General features: G+C 43.7%; 1 protein-coding gene across 1 annotated transcript in view; it reads right to left on the bottom strand.

Moving 5' to 3' along the window:
• Dnah14 (dynein axonemal heavy chain 14) overlaps positions 1 to 23,365 on the bottom strand; it is a 242,443-nt gene that overhangs the window by 62,079 nt on the left and 156,999 nt on the right. Inside the window, exons 55-64 of the mRNA XM_060365100.1 lie at positions 19,563 to 19,730; positions 18,772 to 18,864; positions 14,543 to 14,740; positions 13,118 to 13,279; positions 10,929 to 11,120; positions 9,292 to 9,473; positions 6,824 to 6,932; positions 6,129 to 6,254; positions 4,801 to 4,895; positions 1,314 to 1,473 (exon numbers count right to left, since the gene is read on the bottom strand). Of these exons, the coding sequence (XP_060221083.1) occupies positions 1,314 to 1,473; positions 4,801 to 4,895; positions 6,129 to 6,254; positions 6,824 to 6,932; positions 9,292 to 9,473; positions 10,929 to 11,120; positions 13,118 to 13,279; positions 14,543 to 14,740; positions 18,772 to 18,864; positions 19,563 to 19,730 (1,485 nt within the window). The remainder of the gene's footprint in view (positions 1 to 1,313; positions 1,474 to 4,800; positions 4,896 to 6,128; positions 6,255 to 6,823; positions 6,933 to 9,291; positions 9,474 to 10,928; positions 11,121 to 13,117; positions 13,280 to 14,542; positions 14,741 to 18,771; positions 18,865 to 19,562; positions 19,731 to 23,365) is intronic.

Raw genomic sequence — 23,365 nt, 5'->3', positions numbered from 1 at the left:
AGGTGAATTTGCTAAATTTTTTCTTCTCTCTCTCTCTCGTCAGGGTTTCTCTTGTGTGTAGCTTTTGGCTGTCCTGGGACTCACTCTGTAGAGCAGGCTGGCCTTGAACTCACAGAGATCTGCCTGCCGAATGCTGGGATTAAAGACATGTCCTGCCACCACCTGGCTGCTAATATTTAGGAGGAAATGAACTTCAGCTTAAGAAAACGTAGTGTGCAAGGAGGTCTGAGTCCCGTGGCGCACTTTGCTATGAGGTGACCAGGCCCCATCCGCACGCGGCCTGTTGGTTAATGGTACCATCTAATTTATAGTTGAGTGTACAGAATTTCTCATCTGCTTTTACGAGCCACAAATGGTGTGGAGTATTTCTTAGGCTTGGATTCCTTCCTGCTTTCTGGCTACATGTCTCCTCTCTTGCCCGGCAACAGCACCGTTTTCCTGAATAATTCAGAGGCATACGCTCTCTCCCAACCGGCCACTGCTAATATGTTCTCATTATTTTGAATGCTGCTAGGCTTTTAATCACTTCTTTATAAGCGCGATTCTTTTCAGTTGCATCTAAACAAAACCACAGGGGGCTGTATTTGTTAGTTATTCTTTAGAGGGTGAACTGTCACATTAGTTCATGAGTGAGTATCACCACCAACATTCCACCAAAAGCCTCGTGTTCTTTCTATGAGACTCTGTTTCCCAGTGGCTCAGCCCACCACGATTCTCTGCCTAACTGTGACTGGCTGCCTAACGCCATCTCTGTTTAATATGAAGACTATAGAATACTCCATGAGAAAACCATTACTTTTGCTCTCCTGCTCTCAATTTAGAATTCTATCTATCTATCTATCTATCTATCTATCTATCTATCTATCTATCTATCTATCTATCTATCGTTTGTTGCAGTTCTCTCCGTTTATCATCTGAATCCTGGGGATTGCTCATGCTGTCAGACTTAGTCAGGAGTGCCTTTACCCCATTATCATCTTGCTGGTCTCCACATTTCTCTTTTAACTCTTACCACTGTCTTCCATTTCATTCCTTTTTTTTTTTTTTTTAATTGTTTTTTCAAGACAGGCTTTCTCTGGGTAGCCTTGACTGTCCTTGATTCGCTTTGTAGACCAGGCTGGCCTTGAACTCACAGAGATCTGCCTGTCTCTGCCTCCCCAAGTGCTGGGACTACAGGTGTGTGCCACCGCGCCCAGCTACATTCCATTCTTAAACTCATCTTGGATTTTCAGTTGTAATTCAGAACCATTTCAGCACTTCCGCTTGGCTCTGTAAGACACTTAGAGCATGTGCACTGGCTACCTGCGTCGTACCTTATCGGGGATGCTGTCCTTGTCGAGGTTAACGAGCTTCTTCAGGAAGCCTGTATCTGAAAGCAGCAGCTTTGCCGTTGCCCAGTTGGGTTTCTTTTGTAGAAGGATACACACGGCGTTCATCACCGTCAGCACGAGGAAGGGCGGGCGTGTGTACACTCTGAAAGACGGGTGAACATCTAATCAGCTTCAAGATGAGAGTCATGTTCTCCCAGGAAGCAATCCCAGAAGAGGACATCCACAAGAGTTTAGATTTATATTAAATGTTTAATGCAGCCTACAAAAGAGTCGGTTTTGTTATGTGTAGTTTTGTTTATGCACTTTAGGTGTGCTTTGCTCTTATCGTGGATACCCTTCTGTGTCCCCTCTCCTCCCTCTCACTGGGTCCCCTCCTTTCTCCAAACAGCCCCCTTTCTGCTTTCATGCTTTATGTATTTTTATATATTGTTAAATCTGGCTTTCACATACAAGAGAGGCTATGCAAGCATATGTACTTTTAACAAGCATTCTGATAAGAATTTACCAGTCAACATAGAGACATTGTACTATTTGGTTATTTTTTTAAAAATTGAGTGTCTTTCATACATGGATATCTTTGATTTGGGGAGAGTCAAATAAAAATCAACTCTGAAAAATAATCTGAGTTAGAGACTAATCCTTTTTGTTATAAAAGTACATAAATGCAGACTCATTTTAAGTGAGGGACCTTCATGTGTCATTCTAGTTACTTACTGATGACCACGCCACGGAAACATTGCGTGTGCATGTGCCCGTGTGTGCTTGTTTGTCTGCTGCAAGTCAGTCCTGCCCTTGTTATTTCAGGGCTAGCCCTGACTACCCCTCAGGGCTTTTAATTTATCCTCATCCCAGCGCCAAAGTCATGGATTTGAAGGCTCTGGAGCAGAGGAATAAGACTGTGAGGTATCTCTAGAGTTAGGCTAAGAGGATCATTACTGGAATGTTGCAAACCAGCTTCCATCTACAGCGGTAACACCACACAGGAGAATCTTTACAAACAACACAGTACAGGCGAAGAACGCAGGGACAACGCTGGCCCACGTGGCATTGGCAGTCCCCAGGCAGAGGACAGGGACTTCTCGGCACAAGAGTGATCTTCACTGAGCTGGTACCTTCAGCGAGGTTGCTCTGTGCCAGCGGACTGGAACCCTTCTCTGCCATCCTGCTGCCCAGAAGGAAGCCCAGGCGCAGGGGGAGGTGGTGGCAGTGCGGGGACAGCAGCCACGTGCCTCACTGCTTGCGGATGGTGCCTGGGAGCGTGGGAAGGTACCGAGATGGCTTGGTGGTTAAGAGTGTGTGCTGCTCTTGCAGAGGACCTGGCTTTGGTTCTGAGAACCAACCCTGGGTGACTCACAACTGCCTGTAACTTCCCAGGATCTGCTGCTCTGGTCTCCATAGGCGTCTGCACTCAGCGGCACTCATCCGCTCCCTCAACAGATACATATTTAAAGTTAATAATAAAATAGGAATTAGGGGGTAAACAAGTTCTTCTGTCAGGAATGTCTTTCAGAACAAAAGTTAAGTGAATAGGAGCTTCTGGAAGAAAGTTGCAAGGCACAGGATGTGTGTGTGTGTGTGTGTGTGTGTGTGTGTGGAGGTGGTGGGGATCTATGCTGGGGAAGGTTTGGCTGCTATTAACACTCTAACTCCACCACCTTCTCCTGACACCTCCCAATGCTCACAGCTCCAGTCACCTTGGTCTTTTGCAGTCCCCCCCCCCAAAACCAGTGAGCATACTTCTAAGATGTTTGTGGTTTCTGTTCCTTTGCCCTAGTCTTGCTACACAGCTGCCCATCTTCAACAAACGGCGCTCTGTTCTCTGCTGCCATAGCATCTCATCAGAGGGGCTCCGTCCCCCTGCAGGGTGCTGTGCCCTTGGTGCCCAGGGCAGGCCTGTTAGAGGGTGCACACTCGACAGGTTTGCTGAATGTGCACATGGCTGAGAGCGAAAGCCTGTGGGCGAGGGTGTGAGGATTCAGCCGCCTGCTCTGTTTCCTGTATTGTAAATGTGACGAGGTTGCGGCCGGGGAGCTGGGAGAGCATAAGGACGGGAGTTCAGATTCCCAACACCCATGTTAGAAGCTGAGCACCACAGCACAGTCCTGTGATCCCGGCACGTGCACAACAGATGAACATGAGGGTGGGTTTGCTCTGCCCTCCCGTAGCCTTTGTTAAAACGCTGTTTAAAAACATTTTTTTAAAAACATTTACTTTACGTGTATGGGTGTTTTGCCTGTGTATATGTCTGTGTACAGCATGAGTGCCTGGTGCCCATGGAAACGGAAAGGTGGTGTCAGATCCCCTGGAACTGGAGTCACAGGTAGTTGTGAGCTTCCACGCGAATGCTGGGACTCTGGGTCCCCTGGAAGAGCAGCCAGTGCTCTTAATCATTGCACCGAATCTCCAGTCCCTTACTTTCTTAAGAACAGTGAGAGACTGACGGCCACCCAAGGGCCCTGCATAGAAAGGACCTAGACCCCCTGCTCAGATGTAGCGGATTGGCAGCCCAGTCTCCGTGTGGATCTCCGAGTGAGGGGAGCAGGGGCTGCCTCTTTCATGAACTCGGTTACCTGCTCTTTGATCACTTGCCCCTGATGATGTGGCCTCACCAGGCCACAGAGGAAGAGGATCCAGGCAGTCCTATTGAGACTCCATAAGCTATGGGCAGATGGCAGAGGAGAACTCCCCCTTTCAATGGACTAGGGGAAGGGGATAGGGAGGAAGCGGGAGGGAGGGTAGAACTGGGAGGGGTTGAAGGAGGGGGCTTCCATTGGAATATAAAATGAATAAATTGCTAAAAAAAATAAATTTAAAAAAGAACAATGGGATACTTGCCATGTTTGGAGATGAGTGTTTGGAGATTTCCATTATTAACAAGGAAATCTCAAGTCAAAAATAGCCTATCTAAAGACTCAGGTAAGGACCAAAAGGTTCAAGTCTTTGTACCCTTATCATATTTCAATCTTTCCAGGGCTTTCTTGGTCATTTCTCTTCAGTCCCTTTTTTTCACACCTATCTATGCTATCTGTAAGAGACATACCAGGGAGACAAGCTCCCATAGCGGCCCCTTGAGGTTTGCATGAGCACTGCAGCCTCCAGCGTTCCTTGGCATGTTCTCAGGGACCCCGGAGTGAGTGCTTAAGTGTTAATGCTCTAACTTTGGAACTGCAGTCCAGATAATGCTTCACTTGACCTGTCCTAAGATGTAAAGTTTTATATACCAGTGATGACAGTTTGGTTTCTAACAAATGTCTCCCAGGTTTAGCTGCGTGGTAAGGTTCCTTTCTTTGATCCACAAAATACTGGTGTCCCCTAAAATCAATAACCTAGGGTAGACACCACACACACTGAAAGAATTACAGGAACCAAATGGATACAAGTTAATATTAAGTTGAAATTCAGACTTTTACCGCACATTTTTGTTCTATCGAGAGGCTTTAAAACTCAAAATAGACAGCAAATTACTCACCTTAATTCAGAAATATCACTTTTATCCAGGGCATTCAGAGCCACAATTGACTTCTCTAAAGCGGGCAGCACACTTCTTAGCTCGTTGCTAGTTTTCTGCAATGGAGACACGATCCACAGTTATATACGCGACTGCATATGTTGAAATGTTGGTGGGAAATGTGGGTAACATTTTTATAATATGAACAGACATGTGCACACATGCTTCTGACATGGGCAGTGTTTCTTTTTTCTTTTATTTTTCTGAGACAGTGTTTCTCTGTGTAGCCTTGACTGTCCTGGACTCAATTTGTAGACCAGGCTAGCCTTAAACTCACAGAGATCTGCCTGCCTCTGCCTCCCCAAGTGGTGGGATCACAGGCGTGTGTCACTGCATCCAGCTATGGGCAATGTTTTATACATGAAATGTAATGTGTTCGCCAGTCCTTGATGAGAAGGCATTCATGGGAAGCAGAAACACTGAGCAACTTTGGCCTTGTTTTTCAGACTCAACAAATGGAGTATGACAGATGCCCTGTAAAGAATGGCTCCTCGAGAGGCAGGGTTGGTGGGCACTTGGGAGACCAAGTCTCTGTGAGTTTGAGATCAGCCTGATCTACAGGGCAAGTTCTCCGGCTGCATAGTGAGACTCTTGTCTCAAACCACAACAGCAACAAAACCAATGAAGAAGGCATCAGAAGCCAGCCAAGCCAGGGGTGAAGCAAGTGATCTTTATGAGTTCGACATTAGCTTGTTCTACCAAGTTCAGGGCCAGCTGGACCGATATAAACGAGATCCTCTCAAAAAAACAACCTCCCCCCAAACTGAAACCAAAACAACAAAATCTACAAATATAGGCCATTTTGAAGTTACCCAGAGAACAACCTGAAATCTGTATTCATGTTCAGTGGTTTATAATGAGCCTTGTTCTAGGACTGACTTAGGCCTCGGGAGATTAGCTAGTGACTGCAGCTGGGGGGTAAATCAATCAATTTATTTCATTTTATGTGGTTGCTTATTTGAGAAGGACTGGCTAGTAGCCAGGGCGGAGTCGAGCAAACGTACTCTCCTGCACCATGCTAGCTTATCTGACAGCTGACCCAAGAGCTGCGTGGCTCCTTGCCAGTGCTGCTCCTGGAGGCTCACGCGAGTTCCCACACAGTCTTCAGAGCTCTCTGGGACAGGGACCACGCATGCGTGCTCTCTGCTTTCCCCTGACAGCTTCCTGTACGGAGCTGGGGCTCAGAACATATTTGCTGGGATAAGATGAGAGGTAGCCAACGCAGGCCACCGCTGTCAGCTGTGGAGGCGCAGAGCCCCCGGAAGCTTGGACTCACAACTGCCGCTCACCTGAGCGTACTCTTCCACAATCCTTACTTCTTCAGCCACTATCTCCTCATCCTGCTTCACAAGCACCTGAACTTTTTCAACTATGTGTGACTCTTTCCGCAGCTTTTCCATCAGGGCTTCTTTTTCCTAAAGAATCAAAGAGTTCTTCTTAGAATGGACTTTGACACATGACTTCTTTAGAGCAGAAATCAAAAAGGTTTATTTAATAACTATATAATTTATAGAAACTTGCCTGAAATAATGTAACAGAGTAATTAGGACGGCTTCCGTAAAGATGATCTCATACACATCCAGAAAGTCGACCAGCGCTCAGTGGTTAAGCATACTGGCTGCTCTCGCAGAAGGCCAGGGTTTGACTGCCAGCACCCACACAGCAGCTCACAACCATCTGGAACTCAGTTCCAGGGGAGCTGATGTGCTCTTCTGGCCTCCACAGGCACTGGCCTGACCTCCTTCCATCCTTTCCTCCTCATGTTGCTTTTGGTCATGGGATTTTATCACAGCAACAGTAACTTTCATTTGGACAGTTATATGCTAGGATCAGATTGAATCGTTATAATTTCTTCAAAGTTGCACAGCTACATTGGGGCAACGCTGAAGTTTGAACTCATCTGTCCGCTGGCAGAACCTCTGCTTTCAAACACTGTCTGTATACAACCGTAAAGCCTTTAGGAGACATTTAACACTAGACGTACCTTTGTTTTTATTTCTATTTGAGGGCTGACAATCAGCAGCTCTTCCTGCATTTCTGTGACTAACTCAGTTGCTTCCAGAATCTTGGACAGTCCCATGTAGAAGCGATTCCTGAGGGGGAAACAAAGTGCAGCCTGACCTTCCATACCCAACATGCTTAAGACCACAAGGGTTTCCACGGGGGGTGTCCTGGCTGAGCACCCCTAATCTGAAAGCTCCAAAACTTCAAGCTTCTTGAGCTCGGTCAGCCTTCCAAGTATTAGATGTCACACTAGGGGTGCCCGTCCTGAATGAAGAAGGTGAAGAACTCAATAGCAGCAAATCTAATTGAACACCACGTAAAGAAGAATTACACGCCACGATCAAGTAGCATTTATATTTTAGGGGTTTAAGACCAATTTAGGGTCTAAAAGTCAACTGACACATAGCCCACCATATAGTAATCATCTACAGTAGAAAAATCACATGACCCGATTTCCTAAAAATAATAGAAAACAAAAAAGCACTTGAGAAAACTCGTGACAAAAATACAACCAGGAGTCAGGAGGAATTTTCTCAGCTTGTTAAGAGGGAAATGGACTCACTTTGGACATAGGGTATTTGTGACAGGGCTTAGTCATAGACAGCAGTTGCAAGGCTATGAGCGGATACCACAGATCCTAGATGGAGGAGTGGAAGGAAGGTCAGTTACTCTCTCTTGATCCTTGTCTGGAAGGAAGCTGGGTCATTTACCAAGACTGTTCTCACCTCATTTTAACCACTGAACAATAGAAATGTTAATCTCGTGGAGACCTCCTGGAAGCGGAAGCGGGAGCCTCCGCTTGAGCAGGGGAGCACTGAACGCTGTGTGTCTCCTCCTTTAGCCTGGGTTCTGGTGATCCCAACTGCTCTACAGTTAACTGACACGCCCGCCCGGTATCAGTAACAAAAACTTTGTTAAATCTGACCCCAGGCCCACATTAGTAAATTGTGGTTGAGCAGGCGTGGACGTGCTCACCACACAGACTGAACTCTTCACTGTGCGTGGTGATGAAGCATCACATTCATCCCTAATTCCTGCTGCCTAGCTGGGGCAGAGCATGTACAGCGGCCAGCACGTCTGAAAACACGGAGCACCCGGACAAGGGATGGGGCTCAGTGCCTCTCGGGGCTGGGCTGTGTTTTAGCTCCGAAATGGGAGTCATCACCACAGCTACTGTCATTCATTACTCTGTGAGGCAACCAGGATGGGTTCTGTCCAATGGCACCTGACAAAGCCGCTTTTCTCTTTAAGGACTTGTCATTTGGATGCATCACAACAGGCCTTGTCATTTGAAAAGCTGCTTTTCTCTTTAAGGACTTGTCATTTGGATGCATCACAACAGGCCCATTGGAGTGTTTGTCCTCCCGTGACTGAAGGCCACCTGGGTGAGGCTTAACTGCAATGTTCTGATTTTCCGCAGAGTTCCCAGTATGTAAGAATTTGGGATATGCCTGAGCAGATGTTACAGGGCCGATTCCTGCCCATTTCCTGTCTTTCCAGAAGGTTGTCACAAGACAGATTCTCACAGTCCTGGGTTCTGATTCTGGATGAGGGGCTGTGGGTGTAACTTAATGGCAGAGTGCTCTCCTAGCGTGCTTGAGTCCCTGGGTTCCCCGCCCCCCAGCACCCCTAGCAAGTTAAAAAGAGGGTGGAAAATATGTAAAAGCGGAAGGAGAGGAGAAGGTAGTCTTCTGGGTGTGACGTGGCTTTGGCACTCAGGATCCACTGCAGCTACGGTCACCTGGACAAGCTCATGTCACCAAGATCAGTTAATACCCCAGCAAGCGGCACTAAATAGGACTCGGTGGGTTCTTTAAAAACAACAACAAAAGAGAAGAGGACATGAAATGAAGGTGGGAGGACATGATGAGGGAGGTTGGAGGGTGAGTGAGGCTGAAGGTTGGGAAGGGGATGATCAAGATACATTGGATGGATGGATGAAGTTGTCAGAGAACAAGTAAAAGATGTTCCGTCAACAAAAACAAGAGACCTACTTACCCCCGAGGCTTCCTGCCTTATATTTGCTCCCCGAATTCTCAGCCACAGCTACTACCTACATTGGGCTTTGCAGCACTGTGACACGTGTTCTCAGCCATCTGCACTGCAGTCATGGAGAATGGCACTTCTAGCCATCATCTGCACAGGGAGACGCTGTCCGCACTTGCTTCCACTGTCTACCTAGGCAATAAACTGAATCTAACAAGTGATCTCTCACTGGCAGATCTGTCAGTTTTGCCATGACAGGTGGCCTCTGGAGGCATGCAGCGGCAGTATGGACTGCTTCCTTATGAGCCACTGTAGTTGTTGGCCGCAAGGCCCCCACGAGAAAGGTAGATTTGAAATAATTATTTTGTATTTGTACCTATATATTTAATAAATTAAATGTAAAAACACACGTTTCAAAATATCCTTAAACAAGCAAGCAAGCCCCACACGTTTCTGGCTTACCTCTTTGTCTCCATCTCCTCCTGTCTCATCCTCAGAATGCGAGTAAACGTTTCTAAGAACTTCAAGTAGCTACGGGGAGTGATATAATAGTATCTCCCAGTTTCTTCAAAGTATTTTGTGCTCAAATCTTTAATACTTTTGTGGATTTCGACGCATGTTGGGGCAAACTGTTTTAATATACTCTGAAAAACAATAATTGTAAGAATTCTAAGAGAGCATACACAGAGAAGAATAGGCAGTAACTTGAAACACGGCAGCATTTCTGAGAGGCAGAGTGATGTGGGCACTTCCTGGGATGGCTCCGTGACCATGAGAGCTTTAAACAAGACGATGACGAGATGCACGAGGCAACAGCGAGTGACTAACGACATGGCACATTCATTCTGCAGACTGTGTGCCCATTTCTGCTCGAGCCACCCAGAGACTTAGGGGACCGCCCCAACAGTCAGAGCTTGTCTCAGTTAGGCTTTCTATTGCTGTGATGAAAGCAACTTGGGGAGGAAAGGGTTTATTGGGCTTAGAGTTCCAAATCACAGTTCATCATTGAAGGAAATCAGGACAGGAACTCAGAACAGGAACCCGGAGGCAGAAGCTGATGCAGAGGCCATGGGGGAGTGCTGTTCCCTGGCTTGATCATCACGGCTTGCTCAGCCTGCTTTCCTACGGAACCCAGGATCACCAGCTCAGGACGGCACCACTCACCATGGGCTGGGCCCGCCACCATCAGTCACTGATTGAGAAAATGCCCTACAGCTGGATCTTATGGAGGCATTTCTCAGTTGGCCTTCCTTCCTTTCAGATAGCTGTAGCTTGTGTCAAGTTGAGATAAAACTAGCTAGCACAGGGCCCTTGGAGCATTACCTTCTTTTCTTTCTGACAGTGTTTATTAAAAGCATGACGTTATAACACATTTGAGTGCAGTAAAGGTCCAAAATTTAACAGCCCAGAATAGAGAGAATGCCACTGTGCTTAGAACGTAGAGGCTTCAGGCCGAGACATAGCTTGGGCCTGTTGCCAGTCTCTAGGTACCAGGCCTCACTGACTTCTGGTCACTTTTAACACTGTTTGTTGTGAGCTTTTTATGATTCTCTGTCTTTTTTTTTTTTTTTTTTTTTTTTTTTTTTTTCATTCTCTGTCTTTGCTTTCTTTGGACACTTGGGCCTGTAAAGACATGAGCCCTTTCTAAGGCCTGCATTGAGTCTTCCACCTCTAGGTATTTATAACTCCTTTTGTCAGCATTTTAATCCCCTTCTGTCAGCTAGGCCCTATGGGATCTTTAGTGTAATGACCCTAGAATAGATTTACAGACAGGGGTGAGAGTGAGACAAGAAAAGCTGGGCTGAGCATAACTGGTGTGCATTTTATACATCTCTCTTTCTATGAAACTGTCAGAGGACACACTATTACTAAAATCACCAAACGATAGACACGGAAGGCTGCAGAATTCTTACCAAAGGCTCTGTTGTGTGAAAGGAGTTCTTAGGGAGGAATCTAAAGGACCCTTAACACTGCAGGTTGGTTGCCTACTGGAACCAGAGGATACCTCAGACTGTGATTCCAAGATACAAACAGATAGATGTGAGTATGAGAGAGGTTTGTGGAGAAAAGGGCTAGCCTTCATGGCTTTAGGCACTTACCTCTCTGTTTTCTATGTGCAGCTTTTCTTCTAGGTAGGAGTTGGCCACAATGAGGAGAGCCTCATCCGGCCATCTCTGCAACCAGTTGATGGTGCAGGAGCTAATCATAGAAGGGTAAATTCTACAGTTATAGCGGAAGTTAGATCCTGCTGGACTCATGATCATGAAAACATGCAGGTTTTTAAGTACTCTCTGAAAGCGACAGACATACACACTGTTAAAATGTAACCATCTGCGTTGAAAAAGATACTATATTGAAAATTCCATTTAAAACTTCTCAGCTGTTTCCTAAATGGCTCCTCTTAGAGACTAGCTGATGGGGGGCTGTCTGGAGAGGAAACTAGGAACCCCCAGAGCCCTTCTGACCCATAGAACCGAGCCTGCTATCTCCAGACTGTGGCTCCAGCCCAGCTTTCTGAAGGGGGTTGCTTATATCAGACAGAGAAGAGTCTGCGCTGAATGCCTAACCTTCTCTGGGGTGCCGGTGCCTTCAGCAACTGCCAGAAACTCAAAGGAAGAAAGCGTTCGGGTTAATTAGAGCTGAAAGGCAGAAAGGAGACACCAGAGCCGCAGTATAGTCTTAGTGGGTTATGGCAGGCAGCACGAAATGATGTCTTACACTAGTCACCAGTTTCTTTTTTCCTATGATTCAGATAAACATTAAACTTCAAAACTTCATTCAGCAGCATGCCACTTGGCACAGTGGGCTCATCCCTTTGTGCCACGGGCAAGCAAGCATCCTGGTAAGAGGATACGGATGCCAGACCACTGTTGAAGTTGGCCTGTACCCGCTGTGCCCTTAAGACCCAACTCAGCTGCTGCTACTGAGTTCTTCTTGGCAGGACTGGCCATAGGACACAGAGTCTTTCTGTTTCCGCGTGCCACTTTATAACAAACCCACAGAGCTGCATGGGGCCTCAGCAGTCCGCATGCTTCTGTTAACTCAGAGCTCAACACGACATCTCTAGGTAACAAGCAACTATTTGCCAAAGAAATAGGGTAAAAATGAAAACCAGGAAGACTGAAGGGCATCCAGGCACCCCCTCTCCATGTTTGTTCTCTGTCAACTGTGGATTCTATCTCTGGGATTTAAAAACATACAGATTTTTAAATACTCTCTGAAATTGACATACACACTGACTGTTAAAATGGTCTAGGGTCACATGGAGGGGAGGAGGACCTCCCCTATCAGTGGACTTGGAGAGGGGCGTGGGAGGAGATGAAGGAGGGAGGGTGGGATGGGAAGGGAATAAGGGAAGGAATTACAGCTAGGATACAAATGAATAAACTGTAATTAATATATAAAAAATAAAAATTTAATTTAAAATGTTGTTCTTTAGCACGTACTTAGCATCTGTAGCTAGGTTTAATTTTCAAATTCTCTTACACAGAAACATGCACCCCCAAATAAGTGACCTTGCAACCGTTAGCACACATTTTGGCCTGGGTTGAGCAATCCTAGCTATCATCCATTATGCTCTTGGTTATCCAATGCCGGCTCGTCATGGCTACAAGACAAGAATGCTCTAACTCTCATTAGAATATGATGATTCTGGTTCCTCAGTTTCTGATGTTAGGTTTTCCCAAATCAGTAATAGGCTCCAAATCTTCCGGAGATGGCCCCCTAGGTGAGTCCAGAATCCAATCATCAGGTTCATCCAAGCTGACAGACGAAAGCCTGGGTCACTGTTAGATCTGTGTCTGCTGTCAAACTGGTGCTTTTGAGGCACTTGCTGCTGAGTTTGTCCTCACCCTTTGCAGTCAATTTTTTTTTTCCTAAAATATATTTTATTTCCTGCTCAATTTCAGGGGCATTCAAAAGAGTGAAGGAATTCTTGCTATTTCTGACCTGATACCAACATAACTGAAATGAAACCCTTATTAAGCATGAGGAAGGAATCTCAAAGTAAAAACTAATCTGTGGATGAGGTTTTCCTTTTATTGTATAGTTACTGTTTTATTTTAGAAATAATTAGCCATTTGGCCTCAGAGCTTTGTCAGGCTTTGGGGTTCCTAGGATGTGATATGTTTGTGTGTAGGAGTGCTGGATGTCACATTAGCTTTTTAAAAAGGTTATTTGATGAACTAAAGCAATTATATACAACTTGAACATCATGTACAAGGTTATAAATATGATCTGCTTTAAAGTTACCATGACAATTTGATAAAATCCAGACACAAAACGGTACCTTTTGGAATAAGTCGAGTAAATATTTTCTATCATCTATGGAACCAGGCTGCTCAGCAAAGGTTCTAATTCTCAAAATAATAGAATCCAGCTCCTCATTTTCAAACATGTTAGAAACCTTTCCTGCATTGATAATGTAGTTCAAATCTTCTAGAAATGATGCCTTAAGGGAAACATACATTAATCATACATTTTACTCTAAACAAATTGAGAACATACCAGCATATAAGGGCAACTGAGACAACTTATTATAAGCTGATATCTTAATGCAAACTCATCAAAATCAGCTTCACCCACCCACCCATCAATTCACATATGTCAGAGAGACATATGCTTGGCACCGAGCGGATGGCACACACCTGGGTTAGGGCACATGGCAGTGAGCAGCGCAAGGGACCTTGCTTCAAGCCGTTCACAGGAACCTTAAAACACCTGTTTCTGCCCAGAGGAAAAGCTGGAAATAGTCTGGTGGAGTTAGTGTTTTAATTTAAAGAAGTCTTTTCTTATTTCTCTTCCTTCCCTCTACTAATGCTCATCTCAGCCTTTAGCCTGAGATGGTTTTCTAGAAAGCCACGGTTGAAATTAGAACGGTGGGCTCCGAACATGGTAGAAATGGCATCTTTTGAAACCAGAAAGAAATGATGTTTCATAAACCTCAAACAGATCAGTGGGGCAGGACATTCAGATTTGGCAAAGGAAGAAAACACAGAAAAGGCAGAAAATTGAGATAAAAATAAAATAAAATGGCAGATTTGTCACAGTACTTGGTTTACATCAAATATGGCATCAAATCAAAATTAGCTTTTGATAGACAGAGAGCCAGAATTAGGAGAAAAAATATGGTAGAGTTTTAAATAACATTTTAAGTGCATTTTGTCAGAATATAACATATGCAACATCCCCTTGAATTTTTTGTCCTAAGGAGTAAATATGACCCCAGGTGACATTCCTAAGTTTGCTTTGACAGTAAAAGGACACAGTTTGTGACAAATAATGGGAACGTTTTTGCTTGTATGTAAACAAGCGTGCAAGGAACGCCCTCCCTCCCACCCAACAGTGACGGATCAAGGAAAGGGAAGTGCCCCAAGCTGCCTCAGCAACACAGATTACATACACATCTGTAAACGTCTGTGGAGCAGAGAACAGAACTCGTAATGTTACCAAGGGGCTGATTTTGCTACAGGGAGTAATCACTTTCCAATCTGTTGATGAAAATGGAAAGGACAAAGACGGGAAACACTTCTGCTGTTTGTTTACTGAGAGCTACGGTAGGATCGCAAACACCATCTGTGGCCTGTGACTGACTGGGCACAGAGAATACGAAGGGCTGAACTGGTGAGCTCGGAGGAACACACACGTGAACGTGAACCTTCTCAGGGGCACAGACATCAAGTTTTGGCAAGCAGTGAAGGCATCAAGCACTTACCTGTTCTTCTTGTAAGTTGGAAACCAAGACGACAGTGGGGGTCCCTTCCAAGCCAGCTTGAATAAACATATTTTTAAGCATCTCTTTGAATTCTGAGATGGCGTAGTTGTGAGCTATAGGCACTCGGCAGAGTTTGCATTCTGCTACATAACAGGCCAAGGTGGCATACATTTCTTTTCCACATCCATCAATTCCAACCTTTGCAAGAAAAAAGAAATAACCTGACATCTGATTCGTATGTGTTGGTGTTTGGGATTCAGCTCAGTTCGACACTATTTGTTTAACAGGGACGAACTCTGAGTTCCATTCCCAGCACACACAAACAGATAAACACCCATAAAAAAACAAAGGAAGTGATTCCTGTGTATTTTCTGGAATTGATTAATGAGTATTAAAGTAATATAAATAAATAATAAGATACACTATAATTATAATAAATATATATGTACATTAGATTATCATGTTTATCATAATAGATATAACAAATAACATAAAAATATAAATAATAAAATGATATAAATATATTTATGCTAGAAATATTCACAGTCAGAGTATTTCAGGCTATAAGACAATCATTACATTCAATATCTTCATGGCTTCTTAAAATATATGAAATTTTACTGTACTGATAACCTGGAAAATAACAAAAATTGACTTGTAAAACAACAGTATGCCATCACCAATATCTGATGCTTCATCCATAACACACTAGACAGGTATTTCTTTTAAGCAATAATGTTCTGTGGTGACGATGAAGTTGCCTCACGCACATATTTGTGACCACTCAGCTGAGGCTGGAGCTCTGTGTGCCGGGCACCAAACCCTGGGCTGCTCCCTGACACCACACAAAACAGGGCGAGGTGGCACAATCCCGTAACCCCAGGGTCAACCTAGGCTACACAGGGTGTTCGAGGCTGGCCGATATGGAAGACCCTGTCTCCAAAAGAACCAAATTGCAAACGATAAGGTTCAGCCTTTAGCTGTGGGGTTCTGTGGTTTTTGAGAAACATGTAAAATAATGCGTTCATGATTACATTATCAAACAGAATTTAATCACATTAAAAAAAACCATTGACCTTCACCCTTGAGCAAGTCCTTGGCAACCACCCCATCTCCATAGTTGTCTTTGTTACCCCCAGAATGTAATATAACTGGAGTCATGGAAGTATATAAATTTCCAGATTATCTTTCTCTCAGTAATATGCCTTTATGATTCACGTGTCCTTTTCCAGCTTAATAGCTTGTATGTTGGGGTGGCTGCATGGGTGTTGGTGTGTGTTCACGGCTGCATCTGAGCGTACGGGTGTGTGTACTCTCAGGCAGAGGCCGGAGGTCCACCTCAATGTTCCTTGGAAGCCATCCATCTTAATTTCTGGATGAGGTTTTTTTACTGATTAGGAGAGCCTGGCTAGTCAGCAAGCCCCAGGGATTCTCCTGTCTGTGCCTCCCCAGCACTGGGATTACACGCACCACGCCACCATGTTCAGCCTTTTACACGGGTGCTGGGGATCAGGCTCCAGCTTTAGCCTGTTTATTTCTATCTCTGATTACTGTCCACTGTACAGCTTATCACGTGCTTGTCGAGGTTCGTCTTGCTAACTTTCAGGTTTTGGCCATTATGAATAAAACTGCTTTAATCATTAATGTGAAGGCTTGTGTGTGGCTATAAACTTTCAATTATGTAGGGGCACGCTTGCTGGATCATGTGTCCTGCCTAGGTTTAGCTTTGTAAGACACTGCCAGACCGTCTCTCAAAGTGAGTGTGCCATTTGTATCCCTAGCAACGGTAAGTTTCTGTTGGTCTGCGTCCATGGGGTAACTGCTAGGAGCCCTCCTTAGGAGACTGATTCATTTACTGCTCAGTGATGTTTTGGTTTCCTCAATGAGAATTAATTCTGAGAATGTTTTCTTGAGCTTTTGTGAAGTCTGTTTATTTTCAGCTGGGTTGTTTGCCCTTGTGATTTTCTTCAAGCAAGATGATGTAGAATTGTGACTAGATACCTTGCACATTTTTTTTTTTCCATTCTGAATCCCATCCTCTACTTACTGCCCAACTCTCTGGCATGCTGTTTGGATGCTTCTGAATCAAGAATCATGAGCTAAATAAACCCAGGTAGCTTTATGTTACCCAGACTAAAATATTTTGTGATAGTTACTCAAATGGACTAGAGTCTTTGTCCAGCCTTGGTACTGGTACTGCTAAAGAGAAGTTGGGAAGCAAACCCTGTATTTTTTTTTTTTTTTTGAAGAGTCCATGAATGGTTGGTATAAATTCTTTCTTAATTAGTTGTTACAGTTCCCCAGTGAAGCTGATTGGCTTGAGATTTTTCTTGTGGGAAGTTTCAGAATTTCTAATTAAGTTTCTTTATTTGTGACAGATCTGCTAAGACTTTCAAATTCTTCAATTTTTATGTTTGTGTCTGAGACGGTCAGTGTTTATTCTCAACTTGTCAAGACCTATAATCACCTGGGATGGGCTTCTGGGTAAGCGTGTGAGGGAATCCTCTTGTTTACATAACTGTCGAGGGAAAACTCAACTCACTGTGGGTAGGACTAGTCCCTGACTGGGATCCTAGAATGTGTAAGTGGAGAAAGGACACTGAGCAGGGAGCATGAATGCATCATTCTCTTCTAACTGTGAATGTCATGTGACCAGCTGCTGCAAACTCCCGATGCCCAACTTCCCTGCTGCGATGGACCGAGCCTTGAATTGTGGGCCAGAAGAAACCTTCCTTCCTTGCGTTGCTCCTGTCAGGGTATTTTTATCACAGCAACAGGAAAAGAAGCTAAGGGAACATCTACCTGGGAAAATGCCCATTTCATATAAGTTATCTAAAATACTATTTCCTGTGGTCCCTCCAGTTCCTGTAACGGTAGCAGTGACATTGATAGTCTTTGGCTACTGATTTTAATAACTGGAGTCTCCTCTCAAGTCAATCTAGCTCAGGGGATTTTCTTGATCCTTCAAAGAACCAACTTTTAGGTTCATTGAAATGCTCACTTGTTGCCTCTTTTCTACTCCACTGCTATTATTCTCTTCTTTTTGCCTGCCTTGGGTTTGATTATCTTTCCTTTTTGTAGTCTAGGCTATTGATTTGAAGTTTTCTTCTTTTAAAGTGTAAGCGTTTAGACCTATAAATTTCCTATAGATTTTCCTGTAAGTATTGCTTTGGACATATATTGTAATTGTTTTTTTTTTTTTCAAGGTATTTTCTAATTTCACAGCATTTATAATCACCTCGGAGACAAACTTCGGGGCATGTCTAGGAGGGGTTTCTAGATTAGGCCTGAATTGAGAAGACCGACCCTAACAGGCAGTGGCGTCTGACAGGCTGGAGTCCCAGACTGAAGAGATGGAAAGACTCACGTGATGCCATTTTTAGATGGCATCACGTGAAAGCTAATAAGAAAAGAGCCAACTATTGTATTTCTTGATTCTACTTTCTCCTTCCAAAGTTCCTTTTAATTAATTGTGTTGTAAATGTCTATTTAAAAAATGATTAAGTAAAAAATCTAGTTGTTCTGCATGCAAGATAAAGTCTTTCCTAAAAAAGAAATCATAGATAAAAAATAAACAGAAGACATAAATAACAAATTAAATAAAATGTTTACATAATTGGCTAATTATTACAGATTAAAATTATTTTATTACATTTACTTTGTGTGTGTGTGTGTGTGTGTGTATGTGCGCGCGTGTCTGTGCATAAACACGAGTACAGAGGTCAGAAGACTGCTTGGAGGAATAGGTTATCATTCTACCATGTGGGTCTCAGAATCAAACTCAGTGTGGATTTTATTTAGCTTTTCAAAACCTTTTCTCTCTTCCACGTATATGGAACTTGATTAACTTAGCTGTCACTTATTCTCATAAAAAACAAATCTGTGTGCGATGCCTCCTATTTCTAAGTCAATATCCCAGTTGGTGTACTATTTTTGAAGCCAGGATCCACCTGTGTAGATACTAGATTAATTCTAGGATGCCTTATGTGTGGTGCCAAGCACATGTGTTTTAATCACATCAAGGGCCTTCCCCAAACAAATAACATCTCCACATGCCAGATTTTTTTTTTTTTTTTTTTTTGTAAACTATGAAGACAAAGATCTATGACTCAATTATTGGGATTTTTCATAGTCTACAGATGAATACAGCTTCTGTATGTAGATTTTCCTGGATTTCCTGAATTAACATTTTACAACCTTAAAGACATTTGAAGAACTTAAATTCCTACCAATAACATGTGACTCCCTGGTTGTCGAAGGACCCTTGTAGCTCTTGCGATATGTTGTATAGCTTCCTTGAAGAATACAGTTGAATGAGACATCTGGAAAAGAAACGTAGCAAATAAACAAATTAGAGGTTTAGAAAAGTCAAGTATGCATTAGGGTTTTACACGCAAGGACACAGGATTAAGAGTGACTCTTTTTAGTAGCGTGGTGGCCTAGATCCAATTAACAGTTAACACCAACACTGAGAGAAAACAATTTTTTACATGAGATCATGCACCCCTTTGCTAATATTCTAGTGGGCTGACATGGGCATTTGTGGGGTTGAGAGAACAAGAAAATGGTATCTAGGTTGCTTTTCCAAGGGTCTGTATTAACAGTGGCTGGTGACAAGAGACCTAGGATGTTTTCAGGGTATCTGTGACTTGGTTGGCACCTCTGCTTTAGCATGTCTCTGCTCATTACAGCAGCGGAAAGCCAAAAAGAACCACAGCCATCACGTGTGTCTTACTCTGGAGCCTGGTGCTATATTCTCTTGCATTTCTTAACTCCATTAACTCTGTCCATTCAATTCCCTGCAGCCTCAGCCCTACACCTCATCTTTAGAATTAGAAGCCACTGAGACAAAGTATAGAGAAAAGCATAAATCCCTGCATTTGAAACCAGAGGGGGGGCTCCTCCTCCCTCACTTCAGGTACACATACTTTAAAATATTTGACATGTATGTATATCTGTGCACACAAATAAACACACGCATGTTTAACATTCTGCAGGCTTTCATGTGATGTGCCTTTACCTCCACTGAACTGAAAATTATCTTTTGATGGAATTCCTTAAGTATGATGAGAAGTTTGTCATAGTCATTGGTGTTCTGGTAGATCTTTTTTCTGTGAGGTTTATTTATGTCCATGAAGTCCACAAATACAGTTGAGTCCTTTATTAGGTATTCTGGAGTCCACTGAATCTATCATGAAAGAAGAATTCAACAAGTATTTCCACTGACATTCGTATTCCATTGTCTTTACATTGAAATTCTATTTTTTTATGTGAATCCCTCCTCAAAGTAACATTTTTTTAATGCTTCAAATAAAATACATGTGTTACAAAAGAATAGTGAAACACAGTTCTGCCCACAAGCTCTGCCCAGGGTTCTGGACTTCGGGCCGAGAGCTGTGTGGCTGGAGACAGCTGTCCTGCCAACTCCACTGACCATCAGGGACATGGTCTCTTCCCTCAGTGATCCATCAATGACCACCCCAGCCCTATGGCCGTGCACAGCTGTTTCCTTGGCTCACTTTGCATGCTTTTTGTTCTCTTTCATATCAAGGCCACAGACTCTCTCCTATTTGACAGTCCCATCATTGTCCTCTCTCTCAAACCAGCCGGAATGGATGACTCTCTGTTTTCTAATTCCCTGTGGGGCAGCGCGCACCCGATGATCACAGCGGCCGCCGCTCTCCTGCAGCTTCTCGTTACAGGTGGCTACGGACACCCACTCCAGCAGTCCTTCGCAGGTGCCTCGCTTGCTGTCCAGCCCCCGGAAGTTCCCGATGGACACCCAGAAGTCATCTGCTTAGCTAATGATGGTCCAGGGATGGAATGGCACAGTGGCTAAGAGACTGTGTGACATCAGATGTCCTGTGTCTGAATGACGATGCCATCACTTGAGCAGCTGGGAAACCGTGTGTAACCTCACTCTGGTCAGTACTGTTTGTCAAGTAAGGGGAGTAACGGGGCTCACACCACAGAGCTGTTATGAACGACACGTCAAGCTCTTAAGACAGTGCCTCCGGCATCGCATTCCCTATTATCAGGGTAATACTTCGCTCTCTAAAAAAGGCAACCAACTAATTAGGTAGTAATTGTCAGGGTAATAATTTATGTTCTTGTGTTTGTAAGGACAGTTTGGCTGATAAGGTCTTTAATTTGGGGGAATTCTAGCTGCTTCTGATGTCTGCACATCACAGGGCTGATGTCTGCTAAGGAGAGCCTGGTTCTCATGATCTTGCTTCCTCACTGTGCTAAGCTATGAAGACAGACTTGTGCCAGGGTGGCCAGGAGCTCTTCCCAGGACAGGAAGTAAAGAGCTCTCTTCTGATTTTCATTTTATTAGTCTGTCTATCCTTTCATCCATTCTTCTTAAAACAAAATGTATTTTTATTATGCGTGTATGTGGTACACGTGGAAGTCGGAGGATGACCTGGGGCAGGGAAGAGTCTGGTTCTCTCCTTTCACCTTTATATGGATGTGGGGCTAAACTCAGATTGTCACATTTGCAGGACAAAAACACCTGCTGAGCCATTTGGCAAGCTCTATGCCTTCATTCATTTTTTATTCATTCACCCTAGGTATATTTGTTGAATGCTTATACTAAGTTATAGAGATTTATCAAGAAATAAAACAATTATTCCATCCTTATGGAGATTGGTAAGAGCTAAGACAGGTCTTTGATAGGAATGTCCCAACAGTCTTATACAAAAGAGAGTCTAGAAGGAGGCTGACATTGGTCAGAAAAGGTTACCAAGAGGTCTAAATTCAGTGTGCACTGAATTAAAAAAAAAAATCCATACTTTAAGTTGACAAATTGTAGTTTCATATATGCATAGAATACATTGTCATTACAATGTGAAATAATAACTAAATAAGACACATTTACCACCTCAAATCTGCATCGTTATGTCCAATGGTTCTAAAGACTTATCCATCCTACCTAACAGAGCATTGTTGGCCCATTCCTCCCATGCCCACCTTCCCTATTTTTGAGCGGTGGGCCTCTTTAGACTTTGCTAATAGTGGGAACAGTCTTTCTGAGCCTGCATTATCTTACTTAATGTGATGAGGATGACCTGAGTCTTGAACAGTGGCCAGGAGTAAGCTATAGGAGGGGCCTGCAGCTATAAAGGTGGAAGCTGTGGACAATCAGCTGTATTCTGGATAGGATACAGGGGCACATGTTCAGATTTCTGGAACACATGGAGGCATGGAAACTAAGGCCAACACTAGGACAGGGACATCTCGATGGGAGAGAGGGTGCAATGAATGCAGAAAAGGCATGGCTTCCCACATGCTAAATGTGTAATGCCCAGGGTAACATCATATAGGCTTAGAAGTCTAAACCTATACATTCAAATTGCTCTATTAAAGTTCATGTTATTTTTTATCAAGTTCCTTGCTTGTGTTTAAAGGTGGGGGCTGGAGAGATGTTATAGCGGTTAAGAACAATGACAGCTCTTCTGAGGTTCTGGGTTCAACTCCCAGCACCCACACAGGAACTCACAACTGTCTATTACTATAGTTTTGTAGGCTCTGATGCCCTCTTCTGGTGTGCGGACATACACATAGACAAGACACCCACGGATATTTAATAAATAAATAAATAAATAAATCTTTAAACTGTAGATATAAGAGTATTTTTCAGCATCTTAATAGCCTAGATGTATCACTTATTATATATCTGAAACAATTCCAAATGTTTTATTTACATTAGAGTTTTCCATTCTCACCAGAGAAGTATGAGATAGGAAATCACTACCCTTACTTAGAGTTAAGGAAGCTGAGGCACAAAGGCCATTTGCTCAAGGTACACAGCTTGTGATGGAGGACCTGGGCTTTGAACCTGGGCAGACGCTGAGTCTAAAATCCCTCTATCCCACTGCCCCTCACTGCAAGAGAGGAAAGATGGTAGAGTTAGGGATGCGGTACCCATGCGAAGGATTAGCGAAGAGACGACTCTGAGGCATGAGCCAATAGCAGCTCTTGCAAGGCCAAGGAAGACCTGCATTCTGGGAAGAACTTTAGGAGATTCTAGACAACTGACAGGAGGAAGTCATTTTGGTGGGTATGGAGATGGAAGAGGCATTATGTTGGAGTTCTAAATGCCAATATATTTTAACAGGCTTTAAGAAAGGCTAAAGGAAGTGATATGGGTCAAAACAAATGATAATATTAAGATGAGTAAAAGGCAGGTAATTTGAATGAAGAGAACATAGCAATGGGAGTGTCCATAAATAAAAATCTCTGTGAATTTGTAATTATCTTAGAACCATGCAAACACACGTGCACATTTAAATATTCATATACAGACACATGTACCTATATTTGTTTACATGCATGTTCATACAAAAAGTTGGTATCCTAGGATTCTGTTTCAATATTCTTTAGCTATGCCCTCAACATCCTCCTCAGGTGTTTCAGGATGATGCCGTGAAGAGAGCTGCCTGCTGAGCCACAAGACTCAGTTCCAGTCCGCTGATTATGCTTTTCTCTGTGACCTACATTGAAAGGGACATCAAGGAAACTAAAGGCCAAAGCTGTTTAGAGCTGAGGAGTCTGGGCATCTCCAGTGGGCAGTTCTGTAGGCCTTGGGTTGGGGGGGGGGAAAAGGGGGAGCAGTGTTGAGGTTTTGAGAGGCCAGAATCATGAACAAAGGAATCAGGACTTGACCATTTCCTTCCTTCAAGCTTGGCTCTCAGACATCTTTCAAGCAAGGAACAGAATTCTTAAAATAACGCTGCCTTCGTTAATATTAGAGATATTTGGGGATTTTCATAAAACAACATTTTCTGTGTGCGCCCATGCGGGCACGTGCTCAGTTCCACT

The sequence above is a fragment of the Meriones unguiculatus genome, chromosome 11, assembly GCF_030254825.1.
Source record: "Meriones unguiculatus strain TT.TT164.6M chromosome 11, Bangor_MerUng_6.1, whole genome shotgun sequence".
NCBI classification, from domain to species: Eukaryota; Metazoa; Chordata; class Mammalia; order Rodentia; family Muridae; genus Meriones; species Meriones unguiculatus.
The sequence above is the reverse complement of the archived record's forward strand: the minus strand, read 5'-3'. Positions and strand labels throughout refer to the sequence as shown.